The following is an 18,060-nucleotide window of genomic DNA, read 5'->3' as shown; positions in this document are numbered from 1 at the left end:
AGCTGTGCTTCTCAGGGAGTTCAAGTCCTCCAGGCAAAAGTATGACATAAATGAAACACAGTATGATTTTCACACAAATTGAGAATAGTTTTTCAATTTCAATCTTCAGGTAATGACCATGGTGCCCAGAAAGAGTAGAGTGGGCTGGAGGAACTAATGCCCTCCTGCGTAGCCCACAGAGGCACCTTTGGTAATTTTGGCTACATAAGTGAAATGATTCAGACTTTCTATGCCAGCATAGACAAAGCTATTCCTTACTGCCGAGAGATGTCTGCAGGAGCTTCTGCAGCATATTTGGGTTTAAAAGCAACTTGCTTTCCATAAAAATTATTTCATCAGATCTCCTAACTTGTTTCTCTTTTGCAGTCGTCTGTGACTCTGCAAGTCTAGCAGCCACAGAAATGTTCATGTACTTTCTTAGAATTTCTCTTTCCTGCGTTTTCTGGGCCATTTAGGGTAGATGCTAAGAAACAAGACTAAAATGCTAGCAGCTGCCTCCCTTTTACCTCACTGTAATGTTCTTGCCATTACTATCACTGCAATAGCTGGAACAGTTCCATTAGGATCGTTCTCTATGAAAAGTTTCCCAGAACTCAGGTCTCTAGGAGTCTGGTGTGACCTTATCACAGCCTTCCAGTACCTAAAGGAGGCTTAAAGGTTTCAAACTGAGAGGAGGTAAATTTAGATTAAATATTAGGAAGAAATTCTTTACTGTCAGGGTGATGTCAGGAGGTACTGGAACAGGTTGCCCAGAGAAGTTGTGGATTCCCTGTCCCTGGAATTGTTCAAGGTCAGGTTGGATGGGGCTCTGAGCACCTTGGTCTCGTGAAAGATGTCCCTGCCCATGGCAGTGGCGTTGGAACTAGATGAATTTTAAGGTCCCTTCCAACCCAAACAATTCTGTGATTCTATGAACTTAACCTTGAAAGGAAAAAAAAAAAAAAAAAAACCTGATTGTGCTTAGCAGAACAAAAAAAATCAGTGTAGCTTGTGGATATGTGTCCTACATACCTTTAGCCAAAACATACAGAAAAAAAAAAAAAGACAAATTAAATCAGAGCTATACCTGTTTCTAATGTACTTACTGGAACAGGCACCACCACAGCAGAATTTGATTGAAGTGCTGCAGACATAATATTCCTGAGGAAGGTGATGAAGCAGTATAGGCAGTTCAACACAATCTTTTTGGCTGCTCTGTTGAATACCTGAAGTTCTTCCACTAGCTGTCCATTTAGAGCCTCATAGTCTTTCTTTGCCAGGTCCAGCTCTTCTCCGGTTGACCTCTGAAGGCAGCTGTTGTAGTCCAACAGCTTGTCATAGCGCTTCTGGATGAGCTTCTGAGGGCCTGAAAACAAGGCTTGTAGTGCTGAGAGAGGAGTCAAAATCAGCTTGTCCAGTTGAGCCATCTGGAAAGGTATAAAACAGACCTGCTCATTACTTCATTCATACAGTCCTTCAGACCCCGTAACAGATTGAGCCTGATGTCAGCCTGTCATGCCACCTGTTAATTAGTCTTCACAAAGTGTTGCTTTCAGTGGCAGCCTCGAGCAGGGTCCAGCATGACTTAGAATCTCCTTCATGAGACTGCAAAGGAGGGGCAGTTTTGCAGCCTGCAGTGTCTGGTAATGGCAGTGGTGCCTTGGAGCAATGCACCCTGTGGTACTGACTGTGGGGTCTTACCACTGGGGGAAAACAGCAAGGATTGGTATAGTGGCCCAATAAAACCAGGATTTCCGTAACTGAAAGGTACCATGCCAATATACAGCCTAAAAGCAATGAGGTCTTGTGAAGTGGCAGTCTTTTTTGCCTTTTTTTTTTTTTTTTTTTTTTTTTTTTTTTTTTTTTTTTTTTTTTTTTTTTTTCCTCGTGGAAACAGCTGTAACTCAATTCCTGTTTAAGCAAACACAAACAATCACTTGATTTGATTAAATTAGGTTATGCTTGTTGGTTTTATCTCTAGTAATCAACAAAATTAGACACCTGGTAAAAAAAAAAAGTCTCAGACTTATCCATTAGTCTCTAATTGTCTCAAGGGATTAATATTGCATGAAATAAAATTTATTTTTGCAAGTCACTTGTTCAGATACAGCACAGGCTTGTAGTGAGTGAAACTCATCATCATATTAAAGCTCTTGGACGTTCTATATGAATTAAGTTGTTGTGTTGAATGTGAGAATACAATCAGCTGTCTCTGTACCCTCCAAAACACATTACAGTTGAGGACAGATCCATTTTAACCCCAGAATTAGTCTTCCAAGGCCAAGATGACATACACTGGCTAGATAGATCCTATTTTATTTCCACTTGAAAATTTTCCCAAAAATCTAAGAAGATAGGAAGGTATTAATTATTGAAAAATACGCAAAGGGAAAAAAAAAAATTAACCCAAGCCCAGTGCTGAGACCTCCCTTGATAAAAACCTTTCAGGAAAACATGTGAAGAACCCTACAGGTTGTTCAGTGAGAACATCTACCCATTGTGCAATGTCAAGACAAAAGTTTGGTTTTAAAAAAACCTTATACATAGGACAGAGAATCCTTATAATCTTGTAAATCCAAGACAGAGAAATAAACAGACAATTTAACATGGTTAATAACAATGTACACAGTTAAAACAAATAAGATTAAGTTATTTGGGTATTTTTTTAATTACATAGACCTTCAGAATAACTGGGTCATGAGCTGGTAGGTGTTACAATTTTTTTTCTAAAAAGAAGTATTTTGTTTCAGCTCTTGTGGAATTACTTTTACTTCTCTTTGATGTTTCTGAGGGCAGCTTCCATAATGGACACACTCACCACTGCAATGATAGAGGGGTACTCTTTTGCACTTTATGCACTCTTTCCTTGGAAAGACATTGAAAGTATCTTTCTGATTTTTGAGATTAATTTTTGAGATAATTTTCAAATGTGCGAATTTCGGAGAAAAAGATATACATCATCATACTTCCCTGTCACTATCCTGAAGGTCGTGGTCTGCCAAAGAGTGTTCTTTTTCTCGCAGGCTGAATGTTTTGGAAAGGATTGAATGGCTATATTTTAGTCAGCACAGAGCTAGGAAAGTGTAAGAAAACCTCCACCACTGAATTTTTCCAGCTTGAGCAGCTCTTTGAAGAAGCAGTCTGTCCCATTTTGAAGAGACATTTTAGCTGTCTTATTAGACCCAGACATTAGAGTTTATTTGAATTCTGAAAGCAAAAGACTAGTTGAAAAACTCTTACCTTTTTTTATTTTTTTTAATTGCTTTATTAATTACTACGGGGTATATTCAGATTTTTCATGGTTTTCCCTATGTGGAGGACTTCACAATGCTGTGTTAATATCTGGACTGATCTTAGAGGCCTTCTCCAACCCAAACAGTTCTATAATTCTATGACTCTAACGATAACAACTTACTTGAAAAGTCACTAAATCTGAGATTTTCACCAATCTGTGATTCCAGTAGCTAACTGTACATGAGCCCAGTATAGATCACAAGAGTCACTCTTAAACTGCAAGTGCTGGTAACAAAAGTAGAAAGGCTAAGACCTGCTGCTCTTGTCTGAAGACATACAAATCTAGCACAAAGATTTTAGTTTAAACCCAGGAATTTAGCTTGAGAAGTTTTCTTTAGTTCTTCTATGGAAAATGCAAAGCATTTACACTGAATTTTATCTTATTTCTTACAGAAACTCGACCAAAAACCCCACTCATCTTTCCCAATGGATTCCTAAGGTGGGGGGTTTTAGTTCCTTTCTGTCCTAGTCTTCCTCACATACACCTGTTTTCTCACACATACAGATAGCAGTGTAACACTGGACATTGCATAAACTTACAAGGTCTTCACAGAGATTTGCAGTGTTGTTCCCTTTTTTCAAACAGTCATTGGCTTTGTCACCTTTGTCTTGCAAGATTTCCTGAAGCCCAATTATATTCTGGGCAGCCAGATGTATAGAATCCTGAAAGAGAAGATGCCAGGAAGATGAAACAGTATTACAATCTGTTTTAATATACTGCATTTACTCGGCCAGATACTGCTGATGGAATTTTCCATCTCTGACACCCGTGCAGCTGCTGTGCAGTTTCCAGCCATTGTGGGGTTGTTTACTCTGATAATATTTTCCTGTGGTTTGTCTATTTTCAGTGCAAACTACTTAAGAATCAAGTTGTTAATGTTCACCTGAAAAAACTATGCCCTAAACTAATGAATGTCCTATTGGAAATCAGCTACTCATCAGCAAGAACCCAGTTCGAGACCCATGCATCCTCAAAAGCCTCTTTTGGGGACTAAGTAGAACTAAAGTGGTGCATTTCAATTACTCAGAATTTTAATCTTAATGAAGTGTGGATCCATCTGGATAAGGAACTGTCAGCACCATTCCAGGCATCAACCCTTGCAGGCTGAGCTCACTGGCCTCACTCTGTTTGCTGAACTAAACAAGGTGCATTTGCAATACGCCCCAGCCAGCTGGCTTTTGATCTTACCCAACTCTCTCTCAAACAACTTTCAAGTTTGCTTAGGACACACTTACACTTTGGCCTCATGCCAAAGTTGGCAAGTAGTCCATGAGAGGGAGAGGTTGATAAGTCACAAGCCAGCCCTCAACTTCGGAGAGTTGAAGCAAAGACATTTACAGAACTTGGACACTCTGTACATCTAATGCCAAGCCTCAACACAACCTAGCAATAGGAAAAAGGAAGGAGCCTTCACATCCAAAATACATATTTTGGGACATTGTAATTCATATGGCTGCAACTCAGTTCTTCCATTTTTAATGAGAAGCAGTTTGTGCTCGACTGCAGCAGATGGGCGCGACAGCTTCACACAGCGATTGAAAGTCCTAACTGTGCCACCAGACAGCACCTTTCTCTGCACTGCACCTGTGGGTCTCCACAGAGCCTGCTTCTGTCAGGGGAAAAAATGCAAAAGAGACGGCTTCAAAACTTCTTTGCCATGGGCTCAGCAATGCAGCAGCAGCACAGCTCATTTATTTAATACTCTGATGTAGGCAGGCCTGGCTTATAAATAATTTGGTGTTGCCTAACCAGTGGCAGAAATCTGAGTCAGACTGGTTATGGACAGGGTTTGTGGCCACAGATTTCAAAAAGGCTTGTACCCACCTGTAAATGTTGCGAAGAGAGCGAAATATTCTTCACACACAATTTCACAGTCTTCTCTAAACTTCGAAACAACTTTTCTTCCTTATTAAAGGTTTGATCTTTCACCTAAAATAGACATTTCCACTGTTATTCTGGCAGCCCAAAGGAGCCTGGCTAATGAAAGAGACATCCGGAGTGCTGCTAAAAAAATCCCAAACCTTTCCTGAACTCCTCCCTTTGAAAACAGATCAACCCTTAATCCTCCCAAACTCCGGTTTTAATTCAAGAGAAAGTGAAAACCGCAAGGCAGCACGACAGAGAATTCGATTTTTAAATCCCCGTGGAGTCACTTTTTTAACGACCACGCCACCGCGAGCCGACAGAACCCTAAATTGTTGCTCTGTTTGAGGAGGGGACGGGGCAGATGGATGGTGAGATGTTTTGGTGTCGTGGCATCATCCCCTCGGCCGGGTGCCGGTCCGTGGGCGACGGGGCGCTTTCCCCGCGGGGGTCTGTAGGTGGCGCTGTTGCCCCTAGAGCCGCGCCAGCCCTTCCCTGGAAACGCCGGCAGCTGGGAATGGGCTTGTGCTGCTTCTGGGCGCCAGCTGGAAAACACCCTGAAAACGCGTTTGTTTCTGCCCACCTCTCACTTGGGGAGCCTGAGAAATCTCAGGGCTCGTCTTAGGTGTCTTGCTGCAAGGGTCACAGCGTGTTTCAAGATGTGTATTGGAAAGTTTCTTAGTCTAATTAAGCAGCAGAGACGGCTGAATCTTTAACAGATGTATTCTGATTCTAAAATGATTCTCAAATGTTTCGAGCTTAATGAGAAACAAAACCAAACAACATAAAGCAGAAGCTTCTAAAGGAAAAAAAAAATCACGTATCCTCTTAATCAAATTTAATTCCTTTTTTTTTTTTTCTCATTTTATAGCCTTGCTGTTGCCTGTCACATTCTGAATACAAAAATTTCCACTGTACAAATAAATGAACAGAAAAAAAAATGTGGGTAGTTTGCACCAGAGAAAGGGGGAAACCACTGATAAAAAACAAAACAGGAAAAAATGGCATGTGCCTTGTAAAGTCACATCTAGAAAGGCAAGTGACCTTGTATGATCAGCCATCTCATGCAGTGAGGTGCACCAGATATCATTTTCAAGGTCAGTTGCAATTGATTTTCTTTTAGATTTAGATTTAAGCCTTCCTGAAAATGTTTACCCTGCTAGGTTTTGAATTACAACCTTGAAATTATGAAGGAGCATTTTATTTTTGCTGCCCAACAGCCATCAGACTCATGACAGAGTTCTTTGTTTCTGGTAGTTTTGATGGTTCCAGGTCTTTACACGTGCAGAGGCAAACCCCATGGCCTTTCCTAATTAGAAGTATTGCTCATCTTCCTTAATGGGTTCTGAACCTGAATGCTACAACATGGAGCAAGACGGACTGAACATGTTCTCAGCACCAACAATAACTATTGCCAGTTTATCTGCCAAATGCTGACCTCAGGCTTTGTTTCCCAAAACTACCACTCACTTCCTCTCTACTGAAGATCAGAAGTTTGAGAAACTCTCGTGCAAAAAAAGGAAAAGGTGGAGAACACATTACATTATTTTCTATTTCAGTCACCAAGATCTTTCCTGTCTACTGTGACAGTCAGAAAATGACTTTATAAATTACGCAGGAAAAAAAAAGCAACACCACAAACTCCATTTCCAACATATTTTGAAAAACGTCCCGAGCAAAAGCAGAACTGAAGCTGTCGATGCAAATCTGCAGTGGGATGAGTAAGTACCTGAGGTTCTCCCCCCGTCAGTATTTTCAGATGGCTGGTGACCCTCTTGGATTTCTTGCTAATGGAGTGAATGTTCAGTCGGGAAAACTTTTCTTTAAGGGTTTCATCATCATCATTCTTCCTATACTTCAGCACTGCAGACAGAGAATTTCATTACATTAATAATCTGTATTCGCAGGACTTTTCACAGGGACAGGCACACAAATATGAAACCATTTGAGAGCAGACACTTTGATGTCACTTGCTGTAATCTTGTGTGAAAATGCTTGAGAGGATGAAAACCCTGTTATCAACACTAACCTTGGGAAGAGTGAAGTTCGGGCTTCAATGTGGCAAGCCTATAAGAAATATTACTATTACTGCATCTTAATTATTATCAGTGCAACTGCATTACAGACAATATAACATGAAGTCTTTCATAGTTTTGATACTGGAGTTACCAGGCAGATAACATAGTTGGCTGAGGATAAGTGACATTAAGGCATCTGTTACCTTTTTGAAACTCAGTGCATTACACAGCATGGGTGGCACCAGCAAAAACTGTTGTAGTGAAACACCTGGAGTTGAAACCTCTCTTGTAATGGACAGCCCAAACCTACAAAGACTTGCTGTGCTTTTTTCTTACCTAAATCTTTCCTCCTTTTAAGTTCATTGATGTTCACATTAATGTTTTTCATGGCAAAAAGGGCATCTTGTAGCGCCTTGTGGTCAGGGTGAGAAGCAGGAGTTGAATTCAAGAGCTCATGGAGTAACAAGGGATATTTCATCACCCGTTGCACTGGTTTAATCATCAGGGATCCCATGTCCATTAGATTTGGCTTTCCTCTGTAATTTATACCAAAAAAGTTGTCACAAAATGAGAAATTCCTTGAAGGCAAAACCTTGTTATTATTTCTGTCTAGCGATTGAAGCTGCTGCCTTTTATATCCTTCATCTGAGCTTTCACCTACAGAAAATATCAAAACCAGAGCAGTGCTTTGCACTGAGTAACAGTCACTTAAGTGCAATTAAGTAAAAAAAATAAGACACATCTGTCAGGGAACGAAGCTTGTTGTAAATGAAACTCTCCTGTTGCCCCCTCGATGTGAAATGCACCCAGAATTTTCTGTATTTTCAGCAACCTACCAGACTATTGCTTAGACATTACTTCTGAAATTGTCCCATTCAGTCTGAGGGTGCGTGTGGTATAACTTACACATCACAACACCCAGGAAGGGAGAAGTAGGTGGAAGAACAAATAACAGGAAGCTTGAGAAATGCACGTGAGAAGGGCTGTTACATCCTGCTCTAGTGCCTCAGGCTTAAAATTTCAACATCTACATGCTGTGAGTAACTAGGGAACCTGCTCACATGGCATCCCTTCTCACAAAATCTCTGACTTGCTACAGTGACCTGAGTCTTAAGCTTTACTGTCTTTTACTTCTGTTTTTAATTTGCTTGCTTCCAGATAGTTATTTCTAATGATGCCTGAGCTTCCAAAGGGTACCAGATTGGGCCTGGGAAAACGTTGAACACACGGGATATTCACCCAGACTTGATCCAACCTGCTGGAAGACTCCTTGCACAAAGGCAAAGCAGGCAGCTGGTCAGGGTGTCAGAAGGATGAGAGTAGGAGAGCCACAGCTTCCAGCACAGGCAACAGGGGTGCTCTGTGGATCTAGCTCAACCCCCACTGGCTGGGCAAGGGCAGCAGAGCAGCTTTCCCAGGCATCCAAGTGCCTCAGGCCATGAAGGCCACCGAGCTCTTGGGCCCCAAGCCAGCTGAACTCATGCTCCAGCCCTGCTCTGGACAAAAGCCTTTGCTTACACTCTCCAGGGTTGAATGGAAGAGGCTGTGCAGTGTGTAGGCTGTCACAACAGCCCGGAAGAAAACAGGGAAGGGCAAGACTGAGCCATGCGTGCTTTCATTACCTTCTATGTGGCTGGTAGAAACATGGGTTACCCAGAAGAGGTAACACCAGGTGGTCAAATCCTAAGACCAGGCCCACCCACTGCTGAACCACCAGCAGGAGGACACACATGTCCTTGGCCTCTCCTTGCTACAGTGCTCCTCAGCAAACCAGGCAAAGCTCCAGCATGATCTACCTGGGACCTCCCTGCCAAAACTGAGCATGAGCTGCTGGTAACAGTGTGGAGGGCAGTAAAGCAGGTAAGCTTTCCATTTGCAAGGCCAAAAGGCTGCTTTGGAGCAGAAAAAGTTATTTGACATTAACTACGCAGGAGTTAAGGGTAGGCAAAGAAGGGTTTCTGCATGTGGAAAGATGAAATAACACAATGTAGGAAAGTACAAAGAATAGGGAACAGCCACTTGGTTTTGCAGGCTGACATCTATTGTTTTGAGCAGCAGAGAGAGTAAAAGAAAAAAAAGCCTTCATTCCCATTTTTATATGCGTAAAAAGTACAAGAGCCAATCCTTACTGCTGACTAATTAACTAACAATTTGAATGTCTCTGAGAAGAGACATCTGCATATTTAAACCATCTCTCTCAAACAGACATTATCTGTAAAAAAGTTCTGCATGAAAAAAAGAATTAACAGTAGATGCCTTTTAAGGCTGCTTGATATCCCGAAACCTTCTCATCATTTCAATCCCCCTCATTTCCCCTGTACCCTACATTAAATAGAGTGCTATTTTCCCTTCTTTCAGCTTCTGGCGGCAATAATGAAAAAAAAAAATCTTAAATTGTTATTGTTTTCTCTGAAAAGCTCCATGAATGCAAATCTATAAAAGCTGCCTCATGAATGGAAAAATCTTCAAGTGTCTTCTCTTTATACAGTTGCACTTTGGACAGCTGCCCAAGTGATAAACAGTCTTCTGTTTCGTATCTGCATGACACAGTCTTGCAGTATGGTGTGAGAGATAGCAGGTTTGTTATAAGATAATGACTCCCTGGGGCACTAAATGCCACGAAGTTCAACTCATCTAATTCTCCCCAGCACGATTGGCTGAGATCGCCACTCTTCCTGGACAAGTCCCATTTGCAATGCATCCCATTAAGACACACCCTGCTGCTGGGCAGGACACTGCCCTGCCACACAACCCAAGCAGGACAGTAATGGCTTGTGACATATACTGTGCAGAAAATTAATTTGATAATTCATTTGTGACGCTACTTCAGCCTTCCCCCTGTGTTATTATGAATTTAGCAAGTATTCTAGGTCATACATAGCTGTACTAATCTCATTGCAAATTATTACCATAGCTCCGCAGTAAACGCAGCTGGTGTAACTGCAGTGAGCTTCATGGCATACCCTTCCCTCCTGCCTCCCAAAGTCACACATACAGAAAGATTCCCACCCGCTTAAAAAACCCACGGTGGTGAGGTACACAAAGGCACGTGACGCAGGATGTTGTTTCATTTGCTCTCATTAGCCAGCAGCTTGTTCCAGTGGCAAACACAACAGCCAGTGTGGTGCAGCTGGGCTGAGGCTGGTGGGATATGCAGCTTGCCTGTTTTGAAATAGTGTGCAGGCATCAGGCTGCAGAGCCAACTAAAGTCTCAGGCTCCACGGTTTGCTGCGCAGCTTCATTTTAGTACAAGGCATGTAGGACACATAATTCACTGTGCCGTAAGCCTCTCATGCAAACCCAGGGAATTCACTGAGGTCACACACTTGTTAAGCCAAGCAGAGTTGTTAACCTATCGAGCTTCTCGCAAAGGGCAACACTGTCTGGTATTTATGTAATTGTTTTCTTGATCGTGCTTGAATGAAAAGCAAGCTGGAAGCAGCAACATCACAGACCATTTGGAGTGAGTTTGGCTATATTTTTCAGTTCAACATCAATCAGATTTTTGGGTGCCACAACTCTGCAACCTCTAAGCTGAGTTGCAGGTGATGGGATTTCTGAGTGCCCTGCTGGTCAGCAGGGAAGGCAAATGCCACCACACCATGTGAGGTAGCCAAGCTCAGGGACAGGAGTATACAAGAACGTCCTTTATCAAAACAAAATTCAGAAAAACTACTTCCTACCATAGAGTAAAGCTTGGAACCCCCAACTTTAGAGTTTCAACATGCAAATCCTTTGAAGTGTATTTTACGCAGATCATAATTATGGCATGCGAATGACTGACTGATTAACAAATTCTCTAATTTTACAGGTAGGTCTGTTCCTCTGCTACCAATATAGACCACACTTGCTCCTCTCTTCTCTTAACATTTCATCTGAAGTTGTAATCTTTTCCTTCAGTTCAGCCATCCCCTCCTCTGACCTCTCACCACAGGTAACTACAGGCATTGCTGCATTTCAACGATCCCAACCTGCTGGATGTCCAGAAACTGCAGCTGTGATAAATTCTCCTTTATAGCTTTTCAAAGACGTCACATTTTGCACAGGAGTCCCTTAACCACAACTCACCAGTGGCTAGAGGAGTTTTCTGGCTAAGCGTTGCAATGAGCTCGTCATTGTCACTGTCAGAAGGAAATTCCTAAGGTGGGCTTCTCATGTAAGGCTACTGAAGGGGTCATCAGGTTAAAAACACCTTTACCTGTGAATCTGTCTGTATGGTAGTAGGTCTACAGCAGCCTATGCAAAATGATACCGGAATGTCTGAATTTCAAAAATTGACACTATGTTATTGACAAGCAGGTCTAGCAGACTTCAGAGCCCTCTACACATGTCCTGGAAAAACCTTTGGTTTATATTGACATAAAAATCTTATCTTCTTAAAATTTCCACCTGTACAATTTTAAACATACTAAAGTTAAATTAAAGATATTTTAAAGATTATTTTACATGTAAGAAAGGCAGAGTACTTACTCTTCTTCATATATCTTTCTGCAAAAGAGAAGAAAACAAAACATGTATTAGATTCCTCCTAAAAGGATTTATACAGATCAGGAGCCAGATTCTCAGATACATTTCAGTGACACAGAGCAGCTGTAACTGGCCAGATAACTTGGGTTTATGGATGCTGTGTGTCAGCAGAGCTGTACAAAACAGCCAGAGAGTATCAGTTAATCTGGCCCTATAACTTTTTGAAAGGACAGCCCCAAATGAGAAAGGATTGTCAGAAACCTGGCTTTGGCTATGAGACCCAGCCTTGTCCTCCCACAGTTAAGAGAAGGGAGTTTGGATCATTCTGCTAACAACTGTGAGTAATATCAAGTCATTAATACAGAAAGTAAAATTAAATATGTCATTCTTCTACTTTACATATATTCCTGTCTTCTCTCTTTAAAAAGAAATGTATTTCTAAATGAGAAATAATACCTTTCAGCCTTTTAGGATATAGAATCAATGAAGCTGTTAAGCTTTTTGTTGACTCCACATCAACTGAAACCTCTCCAGAGTAGGATGGAGTTGATATATATACTGAAAGCAGCAGGGACTTACAATTGTAGCTTGCAAGCATGCAAGCATGAGCACAGAATGTTTTGCTTGTGGTATGAATCACTCAAATGTAAGAGAACCAAATGTCCCTCCATCTCTGCATTAGGCTTTCCTGACGTCACATCCTCAGCCACTTCTTTTTGACTGCCTACACTCTCATCTCCTTGCCCACCAGTGTCTAGCTGAGCATCTGGAAGCTGGTGCTTTCACTGCTTCTGCACTGTCAGCATTTTGTGTGCTTAGGACGTCCCTCTGTCCCTGTAATATGTGACCGAGCTACTTCAGGCTGAAAGCTGAGCAGGTAACTGCCAGCATCCTTTCATTTTTACCATCTGCATTTCTTTGGCTAAACTAGCAAACAACATCCCCAGTTTGTATAATTACAGCTGAAACACGAGACTCTACAGAATTTGGATTTGCACATGTCTCCAATGCAGACACCTACATTTTGGGATGGATTTTTTTCCTCTTCAGTCATCAGGAATAGGAATCTCAGCATAGTTAATTAAATCTGATTTGTCTGTACAGATGTGCAGAGTGCCACTCTCAAATTGCTCCTGATATAGAACTTGTTTTTCACATGTCAGATATTGCTCAGCTGAGGAACAGAAGTCCCTAGTAATGTCAGCTAATTTAAGATTTTTTTTAAAATGGAACAGTATTCTTTCCAAGGGAAAAAAATATTTAACAAGTAAACATTTTGCAAGAATAGCTGTCACCAGCCCACACCCTCACACCCTGACCCCACCCCACCCCCCACCACCACCCCCCGCCTGCATTTGTTATGTCTCACAATGGAAAACAGCCTATAACTTATTTGCTAACAATCCTACATAGTTTTCTTCCTAGGGCAAATATTTTCCAGTGGGTAGTAACAGGTTTAAATGACCACAGTTCTGCATTTGAGCATTTGAGCATGCACTTTCGGGTCTTAATTGACTGCAATCTTTAAGCACTGGGAAAAAGCACAATATCGTATACACACACCAGTGCTTTTATCGTTGGTTCCTGTTTAAAGCCTAATCAGGAAAGAACAAGATAAAACAAGGCTTCATTGTAAGGAAGTCTTTGTCACTTCCTGCTAGCAAAGCTACAGTCGCTCAGCACAAAATATCCTTTCTCTTCAGAAAGCTCAGCTGTGATGTTGGAACAGGAGCACCTCTTGCTGGCTCTGGAATTCAAATGGCAGCATCCACCCTACCATGTACATGGATGCTATTTTTTATCTTTATTTTCTTCCATGCCCCCTTGCTTCAGCAGCAGGGAAGAATGACGGTAGCAGCTTCTCTTGATTAGCCAGGAAAGAATTTTGTAGGCATCAGCAACTAAAACATCCCCCTAGGGGAGTTACCTGGTTATCCTTTAGCCTGAAAGCCTGAGTTTACACGAAAATCTATTTCTTTCAACTTCCAGGGTAGCTAAAACCTGAGCACCCTGCACATATACTTTGTTATGTGTTTAATAACTGGACATATTGCACAAAAAAAGCCTCATTTTAAACATAACCTGCTTTCAAAGTAAACATTTCTCTTTCAGTGTTGTTGATATTTTCCTTCACCACTCTTTCAAGATTTCACTTGGACATACTTCCCATCTCCTAAGTCTTAACACATCTCTGCTCTGAAATTGTGGCATGTTCCCTTCTGACAGCTTTGTGTGATGCTTTTGGGAAAGTGAGGGGGCAAGAGAATTTATGGGTGGAAAGAGAAGCACTCTCCATGGAGGGGATCAGCAAGTTCCTGTGACTGGCTGCAGGAGGAAGCTGTGGCGAAGGAAAGATGGATCCTTTATTCTGAGGCATCCCCTTTTCTTGACACATTTCCCCTAGCCCTGGGGGCTGGCACTGAAGCCGATGGCATAAAGCACCTCCCACTAGTGGGACCTGGCAGCTTGCTCCATCACTGCTCACTCTCAAACACCCCCATCACAGGGGTTCAGCACCACACACCAGCTCCACACCCCTGGGGCTTTGCAACAACGGCCCAGAAAACACCAGCAGCTCCATTACAGGCTATTTAAATTCAAGCAATAGAATTGCTGAAGAAAGGGAGACAGCAAGTTTTCTGGGAGCTGGGCAAGGTGTTTCCAGTAGCCCATGATATGAGGCAGCACTTTTTTTATTTGCCAGTATGGGGCACTGAAACTAAGGGAAGAGCAACCTTTCTTTTCTTGTGCTATTTTTGGCCATCTTAGAGAGAAAGAAATCTAATCATGGCCCCTGGCTTGTCATCTTTTCATGAAAGCAGCATAAGCTAGAGCTCCCAGCAAGCCTTATAGAACTCCAGATTTACAGGGGACCTTTCATCTACATCCATTTAAAATGTTCCCTGCCAGGCAAACTGACTATGGACGGAAATCATCATTTGAAAAGATCTTACTTTAAGGACTGTACACAGTCTCTTAAATGCTGCTTCAGTTCTTCATCCTTTTCATAGGATTCCAGCATGGTGTGCGCATCATCGTGGTGATAGCAATAGATTTTATATGTGTCTTCTAGTGGGCCTTTAATCTGCAAGAACACTTCCCCTGTTAAGGAGAAAAACAAAGCATGTCAAGTCAGACAACAGCATCTCAGAAGGAGTTTTATTATTCTACCACATTAGCCGTGAGCTAAAAAGGCTGGCTTCCACTTTACTTCCCTTAGAAAGATCTTGCGTGTTTATGTGCATTATTTATTACATGTATTTCTCAGCTGCTCATCTTTGTCATAGCCAGGCACCATTATATCAGTGTTAATGCACAAAAATTCCCTCAGGAAAAACTCTGAAATCTCTATACCTCTCACCCCTTCAAACAGAGTCTCCTAATTCACTGCCCCAGCTTAATGCCCCTTCATTGGAAAACACACAGGAGAGCTTACTGATAAAGGGAGACCGTTTTTGTGTCATGGGCTGGCAGGAGGGATGAATGTAAGCCTGTTAGTTTTCCTTTTGACTTTTTTTTCAACTGAATATGAACTTAATTGGGTTATAACAGGAATAACGACTCTATCTTACATTAGCCATTTCAATTTTATCTGTTTTGCAAAATCCTGAAATGGCAATTGTTATGGCCTAGAACTGAGAATTTTCTTCTCATGACAGAGGGACAATCTCCACCTCTCCCCTGATCAAGTAAAGCCACAATGGCTTACAGCCATTTTTATATAGTATCTAGGCTTATATACAACTGAAGAGGAAAAACGCTTCCATTTCAAGTCCTCCACACCAGCATTTCCCCCCAAAGAACAGTTGGGAATTTTAGAGGCACTAAAGTGGTCTTACACTCATTTCCCATTTAATTCTGGAGCCTAATTCTCTCAGCCTAAAACTCCTGTGTCGGTTTCTATGTATGTAAGAAATACTATCCAAGCGGAGAAGGCATGCTTCATCTCTTCTGCCGAGATATTATGTCGGTTCTTACACCCTCGTGTGGCATTGCCCTGATCAGAGTCCTTGGAAATGCATATAATAAAAAACAGCAATGCTAAAAACTCCTGTCTCGGGCATTTACTGAAAATTACATCTATGTGGCAACAAGTCCAACGTTTTATAAACATTCCTTCTGAGTTATAGCAATGATTATTAAAGTTAGAAGCCGAACCCCACATTAATTGGGAGCTGTCTATTCATCCACTGAGCAAGCGCTGAGCTGTCAGGCATCCTGCATGTTCCATCCTGACCAGAGTGTGCTGTTTCATAATACATTGCATTGAACTGCTCCGTCTTAAAAGTGAAAAATGATTCAGTTACCACAGTAACACAGCTCTGGGTTTTTCCCCCTAGCAGCAAAGGTTAACTGGGCTGTCTAATGCATGTTGGTTTCAAGGTGCGAGTAAGGAAAAAACAATGAAGAGCTAAGACCACCGGAGTTCAGTTACTGGAAGGGCACAGTCAGAAAAGCACCAGCATCCTACAGTTAATGCTCTTTAGCTGTCTTCTCTGTCTTGTGCTTACTGTTAATGTTGAATGCTACCAATGCACACTGCATCCTGACTTTCCAGTGAACTCTCTATGCAGGTCTTTATTAGCTAACGATGTAACAGGAAACCTTAACAAGCTTTCTCTTGATCCTGAGCACTTGGTGCCCGATTCTCAGAGATGATGAGCTCTCACAGTGCTTAGCACGGCCTGTACTATGCTAAGCCCTCAAGTGAGGTTTCATTTTCAGTGGGGAAAATACCAGCTGCAGACTTACAGCTCCTTTTAGTATATTCTAGAGGCTGGAAATTATCTTCTCTGAGATAAAAGAGATGAGCGAGTTCTGTTCACTGAAGTATTGTGCCACAGTGACAGATACTTTCATTGATGCTCAGTGATGAGAAAAATTATGTGCTGATTTCATGGATAGGGCCTTTTAAAAGCAGATGGATTTCTTAAATGTAAAGCCCTTCTTGGTTCTGAGCCATATGGACCGAATCAGATGAGTTCTGGGCATATCACTGTGGGAGCTTGCTTTATGGACCAAAACCACACTGTATTTGGGCACAAATTTAAAAATGCTCTGACAGATGCAAATCTGCCTGATTCCTCTTCCAGAGTGTGGTGGTCATCAGTCTCAAAGAGCAAATGTCAGAAGGAAGGCTTGAGTAACAGAAACAGTTTCTTCCCGTGGCTTTCAGTGGTGGTCCCTGTGTGGACAGCAGCAGGAGAGGGAAGAAGAGGGGGTTTAATAGCTACAGCTGAGTTAAGGTTACTAAGTCTTCATATTCCTCTATATGCAGCATCCAGAACAGAGAGGAGAAAAAATTCAGCACAGAATTATAAAGGGTGTTTAACTTCAGAGGCATTTAGCATCAGAAGACCACAAAAGGTCTGTCTACATTAGCGTTTTAGCTCAGACTACAGAGGGCTTCTGAAGCCAATCACTCATTAGTCCTCATCTCCCATGCCTTGTATGTGTGGTGGAGCAGTCATAGAGATACACACTGGATCTCTTTGGGGATGGTAATTACCAGAAGACACACTCCAAGGGCACATCTTATGCAGTCCAACCACAAAGGGCATGTCTTAATCCACAGAAACAGGCTACAGCCAGTCTGAAGTAAGGCCTCTTGAAATGTGTAGTATGGATACAAGCTCCTTAGCAGAAACTCTTTAACTCTGGAAGTCTGCTCCTATTGGACATTAATACTTGTCAGTGTGGACATAGCCAGAGTTTGGAGAACATAGATTAAAATAAGACATGAATATGAGCAACCACATTGTTTTGGTTTCAAAGCAGTGAATTAGCAGTTCTCCTCAACCTCACCATGATTAGGTTGCCTTCCGAAGTATGATACTTCAATGCAAGATATTTAAAAACATGAGGGAATACGATGTATGTGTTAAACATTCTCAGCCTGGTTTTTCTGTAGGCTGGCTTCAACAACTTTTACACTGATTATGAAGATCACCCCTAAAAAATTATTACTTGGATGTACTTTCACGGGACAATAAAGCTACTAACTTACTGCTTATAATGATGCAATTATTCTCTGCATTTGTCTCAGCCTTTGGGAGAATGTCTCACAGCTTGACAGCTTTCTCCCTGGCACAGGTTAGCCAACTCTGTGATCCACAACCCCATACATTTTCAAGGGGTTTTGTCTGATTCTGGAGAAATACACCTACTAAATGGATGAAATTGTTTGTCTTTACTTCTGGATGTGGCAGGGAACTAATAGAATGATTTTCTTGGCTGTGAGAAAGGCACTTCCTGCTAGAATAGAACATTGCTTATTAAGAGTATGACTCATCATGATGCACTTTCACTGAAATACCGCCAAACAACAGACGTGTCAAACTACGTTAAGCTGTTGCCTTGGCAAACCTGATTGAGACATGCTAGGATTAATACTTTTCCCAAGCCTCATAGGCTTTAATATATCATGTTTCCTAGTCA

General features: G+C 41.7%; 1 protein-coding gene across 1 annotated transcript in view; it reads right to left on the bottom strand.

The window, feature by feature from the left end:
• Positions 1-18,060, bottom strand: part of ARHGEF38 (Rho guanine nucleotide exchange factor 38) — a 36,160-nt gene that overhangs the window by 4,494 nt on the left and 13,606 nt on the right. The window contains exons 4-10 of the mRNA XM_027890506.1: positions 14,577-14,724; positions 11,626-11,643; positions 7,492-7,691; positions 6,867-7,000; positions 5,099-5,203; positions 3,814-3,936; positions 1,086-1,406 (exon numbers count right to left, since the gene is read on the bottom strand). Coding sequence (XP_027746307.1) covers positions 1,086-1,406; positions 3,814-3,936; positions 5,099-5,203; positions 6,867-7,000; positions 7,492-7,691; positions 11,626-11,643; positions 14,577-14,724 — 1,049 coding nt within the window. The remainder of the gene's footprint in view (positions 1-1,085; positions 1,407-3,813; positions 3,937-5,098; positions 5,204-6,866; positions 7,001-7,491; positions 7,692-11,625; positions 11,644-14,576; positions 14,725-18,060) is intronic.

The sequence above is a fragment of the Empidonax traillii genome, unplaced genomic scaffold (genome assembly GCF_003031625.1).
Source record: "Empidonax traillii isolate 1590-97213 ecotype Southwest subspecies unplaced genomic scaffold, ASM303162v1 scaffold290:size645333, whole genome shotgun sequence".
Classification (NCBI taxonomy): Eukaryota; Metazoa; Chordata; class Aves; order Passeriformes; family Tyrannidae; genus Empidonax; species Empidonax traillii.
Note: the sequence above shows the minus strand (reverse complement) of the source record. Positions and strands in the feature narration are given on the sequence as shown.